General features: G+C 40.3%; 1 protein-coding gene across 1 annotated transcript; it reads left to right on the top strand.

The window, feature by feature from the left end:
* The first annotated feature begins 10,113 nt into the window (after nucleotides 1-10,113).
* LOC107484311 (photosystem II CP47 reaction center protein-like) lies at nucleotides 10,114-16,345 on the top strand. Its single transcript, XM_016104922.3, has 2 exons — nucleotides 10,114-10,396; nucleotides 15,776-16,345. The coding sequence occupies exons 1-2, from the start codon at nucleotides 10,114-10,116 to the stop codon at nucleotides 16,312-16,314; spliced, it is 822 nt and encodes a 273-aa protein (XP_015960408.1). The 3' UTR covers nucleotides 16,315-16,345.
* The last annotated feature ends 1,289 nt before the right edge of the window (nucleotides 16,346-17,634 follow it).

Below are 17,634 nucleotides of genomic sequence, written 5' to 3'. Positions count from 1 at the left end.
GACAGATGATTAGCCGTGCTGTGACAGAGCATAGGAACGTTTTCACTGAGAGGATGGGATGTAGCCATTGACAACGGTGATGCCCTACATACAGCTTGCCATGGAAAGGAGTAGAAAGGATTGGATGAATGTAATAAGAAAGTAGAGAATCAAGAGGAGCACAGCATCTCCACACACTTATCTGAAATTCCCACTATTGCTTTACATATGTATTTCTATCCCTTTTATTTCTTTTTATTTATACATATTTGATTTTCCAAATTCCATAATTTTATCTGCCTAACTAAGATTTACAAGGTGACCATAGCTTGCTTCATACCAACAATCTATGTGGGATCGACCCTTACTCACGTAAGGTATTACTTGGATGACCTAGTACACTTGCTGGTTAGTTGAACGTAGTTGTGATCACATATGCCAAAGAGCCATTAAATAAACCTCATGCAAATACAAAGAGGGCAATCACAATTTCATCCACCAGCCCTCATACTTACTTGCCGACGGCTTCGCCCATACTTCCAAGCTCACACCATCTGAGTATGAACCAACCAACCCATGAAAGACATCCTATAGAAAACCGACTTGGTCGGAAGAATCATACAATGGGAAGTCGAGTTGTCCGAATTTGACCTTAAGTATGAAGCTCAGATAGCTATCAAGTCTCAGTACCTGGCCGACTTCATCGCAGAGTACACCGACACCCCAGGCACTCCCATTGACTGGAACCTCTATGTTGACGGCTCATCAAACAAAGCTGGGAGTAGAGTGGGTGTCATCCTAGAAAGTGATCAGGGAAGCTGGCTAGGGAAGTCGGAGGCCAAAAGCTGACGATCTTCAGCGATTAACAAGTAGTCACCTCGAAAATAGAAGGAAGCTACCAGGCAAAGGATCCCTCCACAAAAAACATATCTAGACAAGACTAGAGAACAGCTCAGAAAATTCATAGAATACGAGATTCGACATATACCTCGGGAGCAAAACACCCGAGCTGATGCACTTTCGAAACTAGCCAGCACCAAACCAGGGGGCAACAATAGAAGCCTCATCCAAGAAATACTACAAAACCCGTCAACCTCGGAAGAAGAGAAGGTCCAAAACATATGAGACCAGAACCAAGGGTGGATGACTCACATAATTAACTACCTCAAGTCTGAAACACTCCCCACAGATAAAAAGGAGGAAAAAATCTCATACGAAAAGCACAGTATTACACCATAGTGCACAACGTCCTATACAGGAGAGGGATCTCAACACCCCTCCTAAAATGTGTCCCGACCACTGCCGCAAAGAAAATCTTAGAAGAAGTCCATGGTGGCATGTGCGGCAACCACCTCAGGGCGTGAGATCTTTCCAAAAAGGTACTCCGAGCTGATTTTTACTGGCCAACCTTACAAAAGGAAGCCACAGAGTTCATCAAAACATGCCCCCATGCTAGAAGCACGCTAACTTTGATATTGCCCCACCAGAAGAGTTCACCTGCGTCACTTCACCTTGGCCATTTGCAAAGTGGAGGCTCGACCTCTTCGGACCATTCCCCCAGGGATCACGGCAAGTCAAGTTCCTCATTGTAGGAGTAGACTACTCCACAAAGTGGATCAAGACAGAGCCATTGGCCGCCACCACTGCCCAAAGAAGTCAGAAATTCCTATACTGAAACATTGTCACAAGGTTTGGGGTCCCATGCTCCATCACCATGGACAATGGCACTCAGTTCACCCACACAAGCTTTAGGAACTTGGTAGCTGATCTGAAAATCAAGCACCAGTTCACCTCCGTGGAACACCCACAAGCCAACGAACAGGTGGAAGCCGCCAAAAAAGTCATATGAGCCGGGTTAAAACAAAGACTACAGGATGCAAAAGGAGCCTAGGCAGAAGAGCTCTCACAAGTCCTTTGGGCGTACCGGACAACGCCGCACTCAACCATTGGAGAATCACCCTTCCGACTTGCCTATAGAATAGAGGCAATGATTCCCATTGAGGTAGAAGAAAGATCCCTTAGGGTGATCCTCTACAATGAAAATGCCAACTCCAAAGTACAAAGGGAAGGGCTCTGATGAGCGAAAAATTTGATGGTATAGAATTTCACAAATGAAATCTCGTTGCAAGTATAGTTTCTAAACCAACAAATAATCCTTTAATGCAAAAAATTATTTGTCACAAGTACAAACCCCAATAAAAAATAACCGAAGTATTCAAACCTCGGGTCATCTCTCAAAGGAATTGTAGGGTAGTGTTCTTGTTATTGGTTAGGGGATAAGTGTTTAGGATTTTGAATAGGAGATAACAATGATAAATGGCAAGAAAGTAAAGGAAATTCAAATGATAATATCCTTATCACTAATCACAATATGATAATTGCAAGGATTAATCCCATTAAGTCATCCTCTAATGAATGGAGAAAAGTCAAATGAGCTACACCAATCCTAATCCATAGGTCCTAACTTTCTCACTAATTGATTTAGGGAAAGCTAGAGTCAATGGACACCAATCATCAACACTTGGATATTAGCAACTCAAGTTCACCTAAGTTATCATCCCAAGCCAAGAACACAAAACTCTACTCTAACATCCTCCCAAGCATTTTGTCAAACACTTGGCAGGAAAAAGAGAAAGCATGGTAAAATTGCAAGAATATTAAATCTACAACTATCCAATTATGAAAAAATAATAACAACAACTCAATTAAACAACAAGAGAATATAAAATATGAATTGCATTAAAATGAGATCCAAATCTAACAATAGTGATTAACATAAAAGAGACCTAATGAGAGAAATTGACAAGAAAACTAAGAGAACAAGATGTAAAGGAACAAGAAATTGTAAAGGAGAAGTAGATGGAAGCAAGAATTAAACCTAGATCTAAGAGGTCCTAATCTACATCTAACCTAATTCTAGAGAAAAGAGAAAGCTTCTCCCTCTAGAAACTAACTAAAAGCTCCTTATAGTTCATACATGTGTTCCCCCCTTCACTCTTGCTCAATTCTGCATGTATTAGGCTCAAAAAGTGAGTTGGATCTGAGCTTGGGAAGCTCAGAAATTGTCCCTAGCATCTTCACTTTAATGAAGTCACGTGCGAGCATCTACGCGTACGTGTGGGTCACGCGTACGCATCACTTGCCATTTTTCCTTTCTACGCGTATGCGTCATGTACGCGTACGCGTTACCATGCGACTTTAATTCCACGCGTGCGCGTCAATGAGTGCATCTCAAATCCTTGATTTTCCATGATTTCTCCACTTTGCATGCTTTTCTCTTCAATCCTTTGGTTCATTCCTAGCCTTTTTCAACCTGAATTCACTAACAAACACATCAAGGCATCTAATAGAATCAAAGGTGATTTAAAATTAGCAAATTAAGGGTGTAAAAAGCATGTTTTTACACTTAAGCACAATTTAGGAAGAAATCATGAAACCATGCCATTTCATTGAATAAATGTGGGAAAAGTAGATAAAATCCACCTAAATTAAGTACAAAATGTACCACAAAATAGTGGTGCATCAGGCTCGACCTACTTCTAGAGGCCCGAGAAAGAGTTCGGATTAGATAGGAAGCACTGAAGCATCGAATGGCTTCAAGGTATAACTGGAAAGTGATCTAGCGAAGCTTCGCTATCGATGACCTTATCCTAATCAGAAACGATATCGGAGCAGGTCGGTCAGGAGAAGGAAAGCTGGCAGCCAACTGGAAAGGGCCATACCGAGTCACAGAAGTACTAGGAAAAGGTTACTACATTGTAGCCGAACTCCAAGGGTGGGAGATCCCAAGGTCATGGCATGCCTGTAACCTAAGAAGGTACTACAGCTAGAAAAAGGCCTCAAGCCAAGGCACTCTTTTTTTCCTTTAAGGGTTTTTTAATGAGGCACCAAGTCAGGACCTAAAAGATGTCCGACTAGTAAGGTAAGCACTCATATGTACATATTCTTATTTATATATTTCATTTTACTACTTAAATAAAATTTTAAGATTCCCTAAAATGTTTCCTACCAAGACGCATTAATTTACACTTAAAAAAATGCAAAATTCATCACTCGACCAGGAAAGGTCGGCAAGGTGAAGCGATAAAGCCCAAGTTAATGCAAGAAGTTATGAAAAGTAACCCATATAAAGCGACCTGACGAGGTCGGACTAAAATGGGATTATTAGAAATATCTTAAGAAGGCCCGACAGAGAGGTCGGACTAATGAAAGGATCACTACAAAGGGAACAACACCATACAAAGGTCAAAAAGGTTGAAAAACCTAGGTCCAAAGTGCTTAGGCAAAGGGTACAAGTCCTAAAAAGGGACGCTACTTAAAAGGCGAAAAGCACAAGGCTAAAAGGTTGCGCATGAGAACACTACCTAAAAAGTTATTGGAAATCAACTAAAAAAGCCAGGACAACAAAAGCCGTGAGGACGACGTCGCCAAAGCAGAAGGTTGTCAACACAACCAAGACAAGGCCTGGTCCAAAAGGCAAAGATAGAAGAGTCAAGGAGCGAGCACTACCTCATAGGATGTCGGACCACAAGGTCCCCAACATCTAAAAACCCAAAGGCATAAGGACCTGCGAAGGGATACAATCACCAAAGCAAAAGGCCATACAAGGGATGAAAAAACAACCTAAAGACGAAATTACCTCCCCAAGGCCAGCTGGTGCACCACCAGAATAAGAAAGAAAATTAAAACATTAAAATCTCAAAGGCTGCCCAAAGGCAATCCCAAGAGTAAAAGTGTTTTTAAAACCAAAAGTTGCTAAGCAGCAACTACAAAAAGTCGAAAAAGTTATAGTTACAAAGCCAGGAATTCAAAAGGTCTACAAGTTGGACCCAACTAATACATCATATAAAAGGAGATATGAAAGAGAAAATCATAAAGAGCCCGGCTTCGCCCCGGTCGCTGCGCCCTTAAAGGCCGGAGGGATGATTGAGATCGGAACAACTCCATCAACACCATCCAGGCCATTCAAGATCTCCACTTCAGGTTCAAGCTTAGGAAGGACCACCTCAGCAAAAGAAGCTGCAGACAACTCAGCAAGAGGGGCTGCAGAAGCCTTAACTGTCAACACAGAAGGAGAAGTCTCATCATCATCAGGGGCAGGCACAATCTTGCCATCCTCCACATTATTATCCATGCTAAATAGACTGAGGTCGGCGTTGGGAGCAATAACTCGGACCTGGGCCTTCAGATTCTCATACAAAGCAGTCATACCATTCACCACATGGCCCTGGAGCACTGCATAGTCATCATAACCGGACTGAAGCCTTTCCCTGGTCTCCAACACCTCACCATAGGTCCGAGTATAGCTCTCCTTAGCCTTTTTGGCCATATCTTCAGCCAAGTTAGTGGCCGCCTCTGCAGCTGTGGCCCTAGCCTTCTCCCTCTCTACCATAAGCTCCAATCCAATATTTTTGGCCTCCAACTCATCCTTCAAACCCTTCACCCTATCATAATCGGCCTTAGCCTCTTTAAGAAAAGCCTTAGTAGCACGGACAGGAGACTCCTTGATAACCTGAGAAAAGGCAGCACCGAGATTAGCCATTCGGACACTATTACTTGATATAAAGTCGACATGGTGGATGATTGACACGTCATCAGTCGGAACCTTGCCATAAGAGGCAATAAGCTTTGTGGCAAAAGCCATGCCATCGAATTCCTTGTCATCCAGATCATAAGCCCTGACAGTCTTCGGCTTCTTGGGAGGAGGACTGATGACTTGCATCATCTACCCTTCTTTCTTGCATAAAGAGGACCATAAAAGAGCATAAATCTTATTTGATCATTGCAATTCATGCATTATTTGATGAATATTATGGTACATTCCTTTGATATGATTTGTACTTAATTTCAGGTGAAAAAGACATCAAAAAGGTGAAGAAAACAACAAAAATAAGGTAAGCGTGTGAAGCAGGCGTGCCACTTAGAGCAAGCACCACAAAAATGAACTAGCGTGGCATGCCAGGAGCTGGGCATAGAACGCAATACTAAATTCTAGAGGAGGATTCTCAAACATTCACATGGGCGTGGCACGCTAGTACAAAGTTCCAGAGAGCAACAATGGAGGACACTAAAAGGGGTAAAGCACGCCAGGTTGGCGGTGGCACGCCTAAACCATCACCTTCTGTAGGCGTGCCACTTGGTATCAAAGGCGTGGCACACCAACATCAAAAAGTCACTTGGGTGTGCCACTTGAGGAACCAGGCGTGGCACGCCAACCTTGAGGAATCCACAAATGAATGGGCGTGCCACGTGAGCAGCATGGCGTGGAACGTTGGTACTAAATCCCAAAGAGGGGGCTGAAGGCCAATGTAGTCTATGCGTGCCACTTGAGGTCAAAGGCGTGGCACTCCAGCCTCAATCTCACTTAGGCGTGCCACTTGAGCGACCAGGCATGGCACGCCAATGCACAAGAGGCCAAAGCAAGGGCTGGGCGTGCCACTTGGTATCAAAGGCGTGGCACGCCAGTCCAAGAATCTCACTATGGCATGCCACTTGAGTGCTGGGCGTGGCACGCCAGCTACTAGAACCAAGGCAAGATCATGGGTGTGGCACGCCAGCCTCTAGGCAAGATCGAGGGCGTGGCACACCATCCACTCTTCCTCACTTGGGTGTGCCACTTGAACCCCAGGCGTGGCATGCCAGTGTCATTTAGGAAGCAAAAGCCATTGGGGCATGCCACTTGAGTTTGTGGCGTGGCACGCCAAACAGAAGAATCACTAGCTTACAAAGTGCGTGGCACGCCAGACTCTGGGTGTGCCACGCAAGTTCAAGTCTCCGGAGGCAAGAAGAAGAGGAAAAAGGCTAGGGCGTGCCACTTGAGGGACCGAGCGTGGCACTCCTAGCCAGAATTGGAGGAGCACATGGCACGCCACTGAAGCGCCAGCCACACGCCAGCTGGGAAGTCACGCTTATTGAGTTTCTTTTCCCTCCAAATTGTAATTTTCCTTTTTCACTTTTGTAATTCTTTTATTTTGAGAGCTAGGAGTAGTATAAATACCCCCAAAAAGTATTGAAAAGGGGGTTAAGCAGTTAGAGAGCTAAGTTTTAGATCCACTTTTACACTTCATCATCTTCTTTACTTTTGAGTACTTTCCTTTGAGCTCTGAGTAGCTAAATTCCCTCTCATTGAGAGAGGGAGCTCTGTTGTACTTGATGGATTGATGATAGTGAAATTCTTCTTCTCTTTATTTTCTCTTTGATTTGCTAGAAGGAATTTTGTTTTCCATGCTTAGTGTTCAATTATTTTGGAAAAGAGATTGAATGCAAAAATGGGTTTCATGGGAACCTTGGAAAAGGAAACATGAAACCATACTTGAAATCCTTTCTCACACTTGAGTAGGATCTGCGTTTTGGTGTTCGAATATAGTGACATATAATCCTCCCTCTAATTGGACCTATGATGATGTGTGGTATAATCAAGGACCAAGCATATCTCTCTTCATGAAACTTAGACAAAGGAATTGGCTATTGATCAAGATCTGAGAGATTGAGTCACCAAGGGATTGGGGCTCAATCAATCATGACTGCCAAGAGGTCAATGAGTTGCATGATGGAAGAGGATATAAGCTGGAATTGATCCAAAGAGACAACATCTCCTGATCTCAATGAATTTCTCCATTCTTATCTACCACTTTCTTTATAGCTTGCTTTTACATTCTGCAATTCCCCATTCCCATTTACAATTAAGTCATTTATGATTCTACACTTTACAATTTTGCCATTTATAATTCCGCAATTACCATCTATCTGTCCTGCTTGACTAATTCATCAATTAATTAAAACTGCTCAAATTTACCAATCTTTGTGGATACGATCCCACTCCACTGTGGGTTATTACTTGACGATGATTTTGGTGCACTTGCCAAAAGAGTGGATTCATAATAAAAAATTTTATGGGGGTGAATCCAAAATCTCATCAAGTTTTATAGCGTTGTTGCCGAGGATTGGTTTAAATTTGACAGTGATTAAATTGATTGGAGAGCTAGATTAAGAAATTTAATTTCCTTGTTATTTTATATTTTTTTATCAAAGTTGGGTTCTCTAAAATGTATTGCTCTTATTTGTAAGACCCGCATGATTGTCACTGGATTAAAATCCACTTCCACCGCCCTCACATAACTCTTGTAGGGGAGTTTAGTTTTTCTTTGTCTCGCTGCATTTGCATAGAACTCCCTTATCATGGTTGCACTTATGTATGTGAGGGGTTCACAGAGGAGTTCCCATCTCCTATTTTCAATGATTTCCCTCATTATGGGATACTTACCATCCTTCATTCTGAATCTGACCTCTGGGATTATTTCCTTTTCCTCCATCCAACCATGATATTGTCTCTCATGAAACTGAGATTTAAATCTCCAAATATCAAAAGTGGGTTGTTCGGCTTCAACTGGTTGCTTTCCTTTCCTTCTTCTGGAACTTGAAGAAGCCATTTGAAGGGAGAAGGGGTAACACAAGTTACTTTTGGTTAGAGCACGGTTCAGGGGGGAAATGAGAGAGAAATATGGGTGCCTTGTGATGTTTTAGGTTGGAAGAAGATTGCTAAGGATTGTATGGGAAGAGTATGTGAATAGGGTACTAGTGTATGGACATAGAAAGTGTTACTCGCCAATTTGAAGCAAGGATGTGAGTTATTAATGCAAAGCAAGGAGTTGATGGCTCAGTCATATTGAAATGAAGGGTGAAGATGTTGTTGAGAGCAAGGGGATGAACGGTGTGACTGTGGAGTTGAGTAAGGTCAAGGATCATCTCTTCACTGAGCACATGGGTTCGGTTTTCTAAGTGATGAACTTTTCCCCACCATTATGCAGAAGTGTGCTTCCCAAGAGTCTATTTCCAAGCACATGCAACATGCTGTTCACCCTTATGATTACCTGTACAGCATGACCTTGTCATTTCTCACAATCTTCCTTTCTTCATACTTATCCATCCTAACAAAACAACAAAAATTAAATTCAAGTGGTGAGCTAGTGAAAATTAATAACTAGATAAAAGAAACTAAAAATTTAAGCCACCTGTTTCTTATAAATAAGTAGATGTGCCATATGTCAGTAAACCAAATTTTGGTGGACACCAAACTTGTTTTATATCAAATAGTTCACATGAGCTCTAATTTGATTTCTGTCACTGCTAGTTTACTCATCATAAGGAACATTTTATTTGAACATAAATTCAAAATTAATGCAAAATATGGTTTATCTTTTCATGAATTTTAGCTTTAGAGCGAATTTGACTTTCCTTAAACTCATAGCATATGTAGAACACCAAACTTAATGTTTGGCTATATACTTCAAGAAAATGAATAAGTATATATCCTAAGATGGTTATATGATCATTATGCGTGGAAAAACCATTTTAGGGTGCCTTTAGGCACACCAAACTTAGGAATCAGGCATATGCTAGGGAGTGTTATATGCAATCATCAAATTTAACTATGAAATCCTGAATTCATGCCATGAAAAAAACCATTAATTAAAAATAAAAGCAAGAATGCTAAATTATGTGCTGCCTCCCATGGAGCGCTCTTTTATTGTCACTAGCTTGATATTGATTCTCTATTAGGGTGGTTGATGATCATAGTGTCTCAACTTGTCTCCTCTCACAGTGAGCTTTCTTCCTATGCTTTGATGAACAATCTCTATATGTTCTAGCGAGAGTATTTTGTTGACAGTGTAATAATCATCAGATTGCGGGAATGTCTCCAACTGTTGATATATTAGTTTCACCTTGTCTCTTTCTGAGAATTCTTCAGTTGGAATTCTCTTGTTTATCCACCCTCTTAGAGTCTTTTTCTTGCTCTTCTTTTCTTTCTTTGGTGACCCTTCTTTCTTGGCAGCAAGCTTTATGTCAGGGGCCTTCTTAGTGATCAATCTTCCAACCTCTTCTTGTAGTCCTTTTTCATCCTTCTTTTCCTTATGACCCCTTTGTTTTTCTTCAATATTGGTCTTTTGCACCAAGGGTAAATTGATGAATGCTTCCTTGGGCTTTTCTTTCCAGTTTAAGTCTTCTTCGTCAATCCTCATGCAACCTTTATTTTCAGCATGATGTTGCATCTCCTTAAACACATTTAAAATAATCTACTCATCATGTACTCTCAAAGTCATTTTTCCTTTCTCCACATCAATGATGGTCCTTACTATGGCCAAGAAAGGTCTTCCAAATATGATGGAATCATTTCCTTCCTCATCTAAGTCCAGGACCACAAAATCTGCTGGAAATATGAATTTTTCCACCTTAACTAGGAGATTCTCAACCACTCCATTGGGGATTACCATTGATCTATCAGCAAGCTGCAAAGTCATCCTTATAGGCTTTACTTCTTCTATAAACAACCTCCTCATCATAGATAAAGGAATTAGATTGATACTTGATCCTAAATCACACAATGCCTTATCAATGGACACATTGCCAATGGTGCAGGGTAAAAAGAAACTCCCAAGATCCTTGAGCTTTGGTGGCAAGCCTTTTTGAATCACTGCACTTCACTCTTGAGTCAAGGTCTACTGTCTCTTTTTCATTCCAGTTTCTCTTCTTGTTAATGAGCTCCTTGAGGAATTTTGCATATAGAGGCATCTGCTCCAATGCTTAGGCAAGGGGGATGTTGATTTTCAGCTTCTTAAAAACCTCGAGGAACTTGGGAAATTGTTGATCCTTAAGCTCCCTTTTGACCCTTTGAGGATATCAAAGGGGAGGAGTGTAAGGCTTCACATCCTTCTTCTTTTCTTGTGGATGCTCTTCCATGTCTTTTTTCCCTTCTTTGAGGCTTGTGGTTCTTCCTCCTTCCTCTTGGAAATCTCTTGATCTTTCTCCTCTGCTGTCATTTCTTATTTATTGTTAGCCTTGTCACCTTCCAATGTCCTTCTACTCCTAAGTTGGATTGCTTTGCATTCTTCATTGGGATTTGGAATGGTATCACTTGGTAAAACATTGGTTGGTCTTTTAGCTTGTTTGGCCAATTGCCCTACTTGTCTTTCCAGATTCCTCATGGTGACCTCTTGTCTCTCTTGACTTTTAATTAAACTCTCTTGCCCTTTTGCTAGACCTTGTGTGGTTTAAGCAAGTGCTTGTAATGTTGCCTCAAGAGCTGAGATCCTAGTTTCATGATGGTCAATGGATGGTATGTTGGGATATGATGGTTGTTGCTGGAAGTTATTTGGGTTGTTGAAGTGGTTGTTTTGGGAATTGAAAGAGGGTGTGGAAAAGTTATTTTGGTGAGTCTGTTGGTACACGAAATTGTGATCATCAATAATGGTGCCAAAGACTTAGAGCTCTCAAACGTGAATCACACTTTGTCACAACTTCTCACAACTAACCAGCAAGTGCACTGGGTCGTCCAAGTAATACCTTACGTGAGTAAAGGTCGATCCCACGGAGATTGTTGGTATGAAGCAAGCTATGGTCATCTTGCAAATCTCAGTCAAGTGAATTCAAATGGTTATAATGGTTTTCAAATATAAAGATAAATAAAGCATAAAATAGAGATAGAGATACTTATGTAAATCATTGGTGGGAATTTCAGATAAGTGTATGGAGATGCTTTGTTCCTGTTGAATCTCTACTTTCCTACTGCCTTCATCCAATCCTTCATACTCCTTTCTATGGCAAGCTGTATGTAGGGCGTCCCGTTGTCAATGGCAACTTCCCATCCTCTCAGTGAAAATGGTCCAAATGCTCTGTCACAACACGACTAATCATCTGTAGGTTCTCGATCATGTCGGAATAGAATCCAGTGATTCTTTTGCGTCTGTCACTACGCCCAACACTTGCGAGTTTGAAGCTCGTCAAAGTCATTCAATCCTTGAATCCTACTCGGAATACCACAAACAAAGTTTAAACTTTCCGGATTCTCAAGAATGCTGCCAATGGGTTCTAGCTTATACCACGAAGATTCTTATTAAGGAATCCAAGAGATATGCGCTCGATCTAAGGTAGAACGGAAGTGGTTGTCAAGCACGCGTTTATAAGGATGGATGATGATGAGTGTCACGGATCATCACATCCATCAGGTTGAAGTGCAGTGAATATCTTAGAATAAGAATAAGCTTGAATCGAATAGAAGAACAATAGTAATTGCATTAATTCTCGAGGAACAGCAGGGCTCCATGATAAACCCCGATTTTGTGGTTTATCTTGTGCTTATTTTGGGGGATTTTATCAAATTTTCTCACATTTATTCAATGAAAAAGCATGGTTTTGCAATTCTCCCTTGATTTGTGCTTAAATGTGAAAACATGCTTTTTAGGCCCTAAAATTGGTGATTTTAATTCACTTTAATTCCATTCGATGCCTTGATGTGTTTGTTAAGTAATTTTAGGTTCATAAGGTAAGTATTGGATGGAAGAAATGAGGAGAAAAGCATGCAAAGAGGAGAATGCATGAAGAAACAAAGATATGGAATGCACCAATGGACGCGCACGCGTACAAGGCGCGCACGCGCAAAAAGTGGCTTCTCACAAGAACGCGCACGCGTACACGCTACTTACGCGCTGATTGGAAATTAGCCATCAACGCGCATGCGCACATGCCGCGCGCGCGCCGATTCTGTCAGTGGGTCCACTTTAATGAAATCGCCCCCAGCGATTTTGCAGCTCATTTTGGGCCCAATCCAACCCATTTCTGATGCTATTGAACCCAAGGATTAAAGGGGGAATAAACACACTTAGTCATAGTTGAGTTTTTCATCATGTTTTAGGATAGAATTCTAGAGAGAGAGGCTCTCTCCTCTCTTTAGATTTAGGATAGAAATTAGGGTAGAGTTAGGTTAATCACTCTCAATTTTCTTTTTTTAATTCTTGTTTTGATCTTAATTCTCTTACATTTTAGTGTTTTATTGTCTTCATCTTCTTATATTCTCTTGTTAATTTCTTGTTTTGCTCTCTTTTATGTTTATGAACAATTATTGGATCTTGATTTCTTTTAATGCAATTTAATGTTTGATGTCCTTTTAATGTTGATTTGAGTTGTTGATTTACTTTTCTTGCAATTGGTAGTTGGTAGATTTACATTTCTTGCAAATTTTACTATGCTTTCCCTTTGTACTCACCAAGTGTTTGACAAAATGCTTGGTTGGGCCTTAGAGTAGATTTTGAGCATTCTTGGCTTGGAAAGAGTAATTAGGCAATCTTGAGTCATGAAAACCCAACTTGTGTTGGTGATCTAGAGTTGTTAGCTAATATTGTTTCCATTGATGCTGATCTTTTGCTAATTTAATTAGTGAGATGATTAGGACTTATGGAATATTGTTTCCATTGACGCTAATCTTTTGCTAGTTTGATTAGTAAGTTGGTTAGGACTTTTGGATTGAGATTAGCTAGTCTCGTTAGACTTTCTCCCTATTTGTTGGAGTTGACGTAATGAGATAAATTCTTGTTTATATTTGTAACATGATTGATTAATCTTGTTTGACTTTCTCCCTATTTGTTGGAGTTGACTAAATAAGATGAATTACTCATGCATGACTAGGATAGAAAGCCTATGATCTCAATCCATTGCCATGAATGTCTCTCTTAATTACTTGCTCAATTTACTTTTCTCGTCTTTTTATTTTAATTAGTACAATAGTAAAAAGTTCTATTTATACTAAACTAGCTACTAGGGTTTACAGAAAGAAGTCTAAGTGAAAAAATCCACTTCCGAGGCCAACGTTGGTGTGTGCTTGGGCTGAGCTTGAGCTTTACACGTGCAGAGGCTTCTCTTGGGGTTAAACGCCAAGTTGTAGCGTGTTTTTGGCGTTTAACTCTGGTTTGTGACGTGTTTCTGGCGTTTTACTCTAGAATGCAGCATAGAACTGGTGTTGAGCGCCAGTTTACATCATATAAACTCAAATAAAACATGGACTAGTATATATTGATGGAAAGCCCTTGATGTCTACTTTCCAACGCCATTGAGAGAGCACCATTTAGAATTTTGTAGCTCCAGAAAATTCATTTCGAGTGGAGGGAGGTCAGAATCCAACAGCATCAGCAGTCCTTTTTCAGCCTGAATCAGATTTTTGCTCAGGTCCCTCAATTTCAACCAGAAAATATCTGAAATCATAGAAAAACACACAAACTCATAGTAAAGTCCAGAAATGTGAATTTTTCATAAAAACTAATAAAAAACATCCCTAAAAGTAGCTAGATCCTACTAAAAACTACCTAAAAACAATGCCAAAAAGCATATAAATTATCCGCTCATCACAACCCCAAACTTAAATTGTTGCTTATCCCCAAGCAACTCAAAATCAATTAGGATAAAAAGAAGAGAATATACTATAAATTCCAAAACATCAATGAATATTAGTTCTAATTAGATGAGCGGGACTTGTAGCTTTTTACTTCTGAACAGTTTTGGCATCTTACTTTATCCTTTGAAGTTTAGAATGATTGGCATCCATTGGAACTCAGAGTTTAGATAGTGTTATTGATTCTCCTAGTTAAGTATGTTCATTCTTGAACACAGCTACTTTTATGAGTCTTGGCCGTGGCCCTATGCACTTTATTTTCCAGTATTACCACCGGATACATAAATGCCACAGACACATGACTGGGTGAATCTTTTCAGATTGTGACTCAGCTTTGCTAAAGTCCCCAGTTAGAGGTGTCCAGAGATCTTAAGCATACTCTTTTTGCTTTGGATCACGAATTTAACCACTCAGTCTCAAGCTTTTCACTTGGACCTGCATGCCACAAGCATATGGTTAAGGACAGCTTGATTTAGCTGCTTAGGCCTGGATTTTATTTCCTTGGGCCCTCATATCCATTGATGCTCAAAGCCTTGGATCCTTTTTACCCTTGCCTTTTGGTTTTAAGGGCTATTGGCTTTTTCTGCTTGCCTTTTCTTTTTCTTTTCTTTTTTTTTCTTTTTTCACTGCTTTTTCTTGCTTCAAGAATCAATTTTATGATTTTTCAGATCATCAATAACATTTCTCTTTTTCATCATTCTTTCAAGAGCCAACAATTTTAACATTCATAAACAACAAGATCAAAAATATGCACTGTTTAAGCATTCATTCAGAAAACAAAAAGTATTGTCACCACATCAATATAATTAAACTAATTTCAAGGATGAATTCGAAACTCATGTACTTCTTGTTCTTTTTGTATTAAAAACATTTTTCATTTAAGAAAGGTGAAGGATTCATGGAATATTCATAGCCTTAAGACATAGTTACTAAATACTAATGATCATGTAAGAAAGACACAAACATAGACAAACATGAAGCTCAAAAACCAAAAAATAGAGAGATAAGAACAAGGAAGTTAAGGAATGAGTCTACCTTAGTGATGGTGGCACCTTCTTCTTGAAGGACCAATGGTGTTCTTGAGCTCCTCTATGTCTCTTCCTTGCCTCTGTTGCTTGATCCCTAGTGATTTTGGTGCTCTTATCCTTAGTTACTCCCAATAATTGTGTAGAGGAAAATGTATTCCCTGAGGTATCTCAGGAATTTCTTGATGAGGGAATTCCTCATGCTCTTGTTGAGGTCCATGAGTGGGATCTCTTGATGTGCAGTCAAATGCTCTACTACTGAGCTTTGGACCCTTGAGATGAATCTCTCTATCTCCCATGACTCAGATGTGGAAGCAATTGCCTTCCCTTTCCTCTTTCTTGAGGTTTCTCTGGCCTTAGGTACCATCAATGGTTATGGAAAAACAAAAAAGCTATGCTTTTACCACACCAAACTTAGAATGTTGCTCGCCCTCGAGCAAAAGAAGAAAGAATAGAAGAAGAAGAAGAAGATATGGAGGAGAGGGAGAGAGGTGTAGGTTTCAACCAAGGGGAAGAAGAGAGGGTAGTGTTGTGTGAAAATGAACTTTTCGAGCCTCCCATTCATTTTCATTGCCCGTCGGTTGGTTAGGACATCCTATCTTTAGAGATAAAGAGGGGCGTGAACTTTTTGTAAGGCGTATGCCTACTTTTTTTGAGACATTTCCAGTTGTTTTGGTAGACGGAGACGGAATTGTTAGAGCCGATGTTCCTTTTCGAAGAGCTGAATCGAAGTATAGTGTTGAACAAGTAGGTGTAACAGTTGAGTTCTATGGTGGCAAACTCAACGGAGTCAGTTATAGTGATCCCGCTACTGTGAAAAAATATGCTAGACGTGCTCAATTGGGTGAAATTTTTGAATTAGATCGTGCCACTTTGAAATCAGATGGTGTTTTTCGTAGCAATCCAAGGGGTTGGTTTACTTTTGGACATGCTTCGTTTGCTCTTCTCTTCTTTTTCGGGCACATTTGGCATGGTGCTAGAACTTTGTTCCGAGATGTTTTTGCTGGCATCGACCCCGATTTGGATGCTCAAGTAGAATTTGGAGCATTCCAAAAACTGGGCAATCCGACTACAAGAAGGCAAATAGCCTGATTCGGATAGAACGTTATTTTTTATTGTTGTTTTTTTTAATATACTTTTGTTTGCGGTGATTTAAATTAAATCATACAGAATTTGATTAATCTTGATTTGAATGATTGTATTTTTTTACTCTAATCTAATAAACAGGTATGAAAGCTATAATTGTAAACCAGGATGAAATCTATGGAAGCATTGGTTTATACATTCCTCTTAGTCTCGACTTTAGGAATAATTTTTTTTGCTATCTTTTTTAGAGAACCCCCTAAAGTTCCAACTAAAAAGACGAAATGATTTTTCATTATCTCGATTGAAGTAATGAGCCCCAATATTGGTATATTGGGAGCTCATTACTTCAACTAGTCTCCGTGTTCTTCGAATGGATCTCTTAGTTGTTGAGAGGGTTGCCCAAAAGCAGCATATAAAGCATACCCAGGAGGAAGGGGTTTATATAGTGAAGGGAGATGGTTTAGGTGTTCGGTCATTTATGGTGGGTTTGGGTGGGAAAGAGATTTTGAATTTGAAGGTAGGTGGGGTTTATGGGGAAGAGTGTTATGAAAAGGTGTGAGAGAGAGGAAGAAGGTAGGTGGGGATCCTGTGAGGTCCACAGATCCTGAGGTGATCCTGTGGGGTCCACAGATCCTGAGGTGTCAAGGATTTCTCATCCCTGCACCCTTTGGGCGTGTAAAATGCCCTCTGTATGCAATCCTGGCATTTAACGCCAGACTTCAGCTTATTTCTGGCGTTAAACACCCAGATATAGCCTGTTTCTGGCATTTAACGCTAGCCTGATACTTGTTTCTGGCGTTAAACGCCATCTTGGTGCTTGTTTCTGGTGTTAAATGCCAAACAGATGCTTGTTTCTGGCGTTTAAACGCCAGACAGCTCTTCCTCCAGGGTGTGCTTTTTTTCTGCTGTTTTTTATTCTATTTTTAATTTTTGTAATTGTTTTGTGACTCCACATGATCATAAACCTAATAAAACATAAAAGAACAATAGAAATATAGATAAATAAAAATTGGGTTGTCTCCCAACAAGCACTTCTTTAATGTCAATAGCTTGACAGTAAGCTCTCATGGAGCTTCACAAATGTTTAGAGCATTGTTGGGACCTCCCAACACCAAATTTAGAGTTTGAATGTGGGGGTTCAACACCAAACTTAGAGTTTGGTTGTGGCCTCCCAATACCAAACTTAGAGTTTGATTGTGGGGGCTTTGTTTGACTCTGTATTGAGAGAAGCTTTTCATGCTTCCTCTCCATGGTTGCAGAGGAAGATCCTTGAGCTTTAAACACAAGGTAGTCCCTATTCAATTGAAGGATTAGCTCTCCTCTGTC

The sequence above is a fragment of the Arachis duranensis genome, chromosome 4 (genome assembly GCF_000817695.3).
Source record: "Arachis duranensis cultivar V14167 chromosome 4, aradu.V14167.gnm2.J7QH, whole genome shotgun sequence".
In the NCBI taxonomy this organism is placed as follows: domain Eukaryota; kingdom Viridiplantae; phylum Streptophyta; class Magnoliopsida; order Fabales; family Fabaceae; genus Arachis; species Arachis duranensis.
This window is presented reverse-complemented; position numbering and strand designations above follow the sequence as displayed.